Here is a 936-nt window from a genome sequence, read left to right as displayed (position 1 = left end):
GGGGGGGTACCCACAGGCAGTCCCGGGCCCCCCACGTGCTCCGGCAGCGCAGCCGCCTTTTGGCAGCAGATCCACGCAGAAGGGAGCTCTGCCCTGCTCCCTTGGAAAGCTCAGGAGCTCGGCACCCCCTCGGCACCGGCAAACGCCAATTTAAACCGATCCGGCCACCACGGTGGAGAGGTTGAGCCAGAGGTTGGGCCAGGAGAAACGCTGCGCCCTGGGAAAAGTGGTCCCAAAAAACAGGGACAAAGCGGCAAACCTAATCCCAGTGTCACCCCCTCACCCCTCTCCCTGCAGGTGGAACAACTGCAAACAGAACAAGCAAGGGGCCAACAACCGCCCGGTGAACCAGACGCCTTCGCCGGAGGGCGAGAAGCTGCACAGTGACAGCGGCATCTCGGTGGACAGCCAGAGCCTGCACGACCAGCAGCCGCCCAGCCAGAGCACCCAGGTGCCAGGTAGGGCAATGCGGGTGCTGCAGGGCGGGCAAGGGCACCCCAGGGGTGGGCTTAATGCCGCTTCGTCCTTCCCAGCACCCAAGGGAGACGGGAACCTGTATGCCACCCTGCCGCCCAGCAAGCAGGAGGAGGTGGAGAAGCTGCTGAGCAGCTCCGCGGAGGAGACGTGGAGGCAGCTGGCCGGGGAGCTGGGCTACAAGGAGGACCTCATAGACTCCTTCACCAGGGAGGAATCACCCGTCCGGGCTCTCCTGGCTGACTGGTCCTCCAAGGAGACGGCCACCCTTGACACCCTGCTCGCTGCCCTGCGCAAGATCCAGCGCGGGGACATTGCCGAGAGCTGGTACAGCGAGTCCACTGCCACCTCTCCTGTCTGAAGGGTGGCCCGGGGCGGCCCCGCGGGGTCCCCTTCCCCCTTCGCCCCCTCGCCTCTCCCCTCCCCGGAACGGAGAGCCTTGGGGGGGCGTGGGGGACAGAA

The 936-nt window shown here is 66.3% G+C and overlaps 1 protein-coding gene across 1 annotated transcript in view; it reads left to right on the top strand.

The window, feature by feature from the left end:
• The window catches only part of NGFR (nerve growth factor receptor), a gene marked incomplete at its 5' end in the record, with an annotated part of 1,822 nt that extends 950 nt beyond the window's left edge, over positions 1 to 872 (top strand). Inside the window, 2 exons of the mRNA XM_010137938.1 lie at positions 298 to 458; positions 534 to 872. Coding sequence (XP_010136240.1) covers positions 298 to 458; positions 534 to 835 — 463 coding nt within the window. The remainder of the gene's footprint in view (positions 1 to 297; positions 459 to 533) is intronic.
• Positions 873 to 936: the final 64 nt, after the last annotated feature.

This window comes from Buceros rhinoceros, unplaced genomic scaffold (genome assembly GCF_000710305.1).
Source record: "Buceros rhinoceros silvestris isolate BGI_N320 unplaced genomic scaffold, ASM71030v1 scaffold21690, whole genome shotgun sequence".
NCBI lineage: Eukaryota > Metazoa > Chordata > Aves > Bucerotiformes > Bucerotidae > Buceros > Buceros rhinoceros.
The sequence above is the reverse complement of the archived record's forward strand: the minus strand, read 5'-3'. Positions and strand labels throughout refer to the sequence as shown.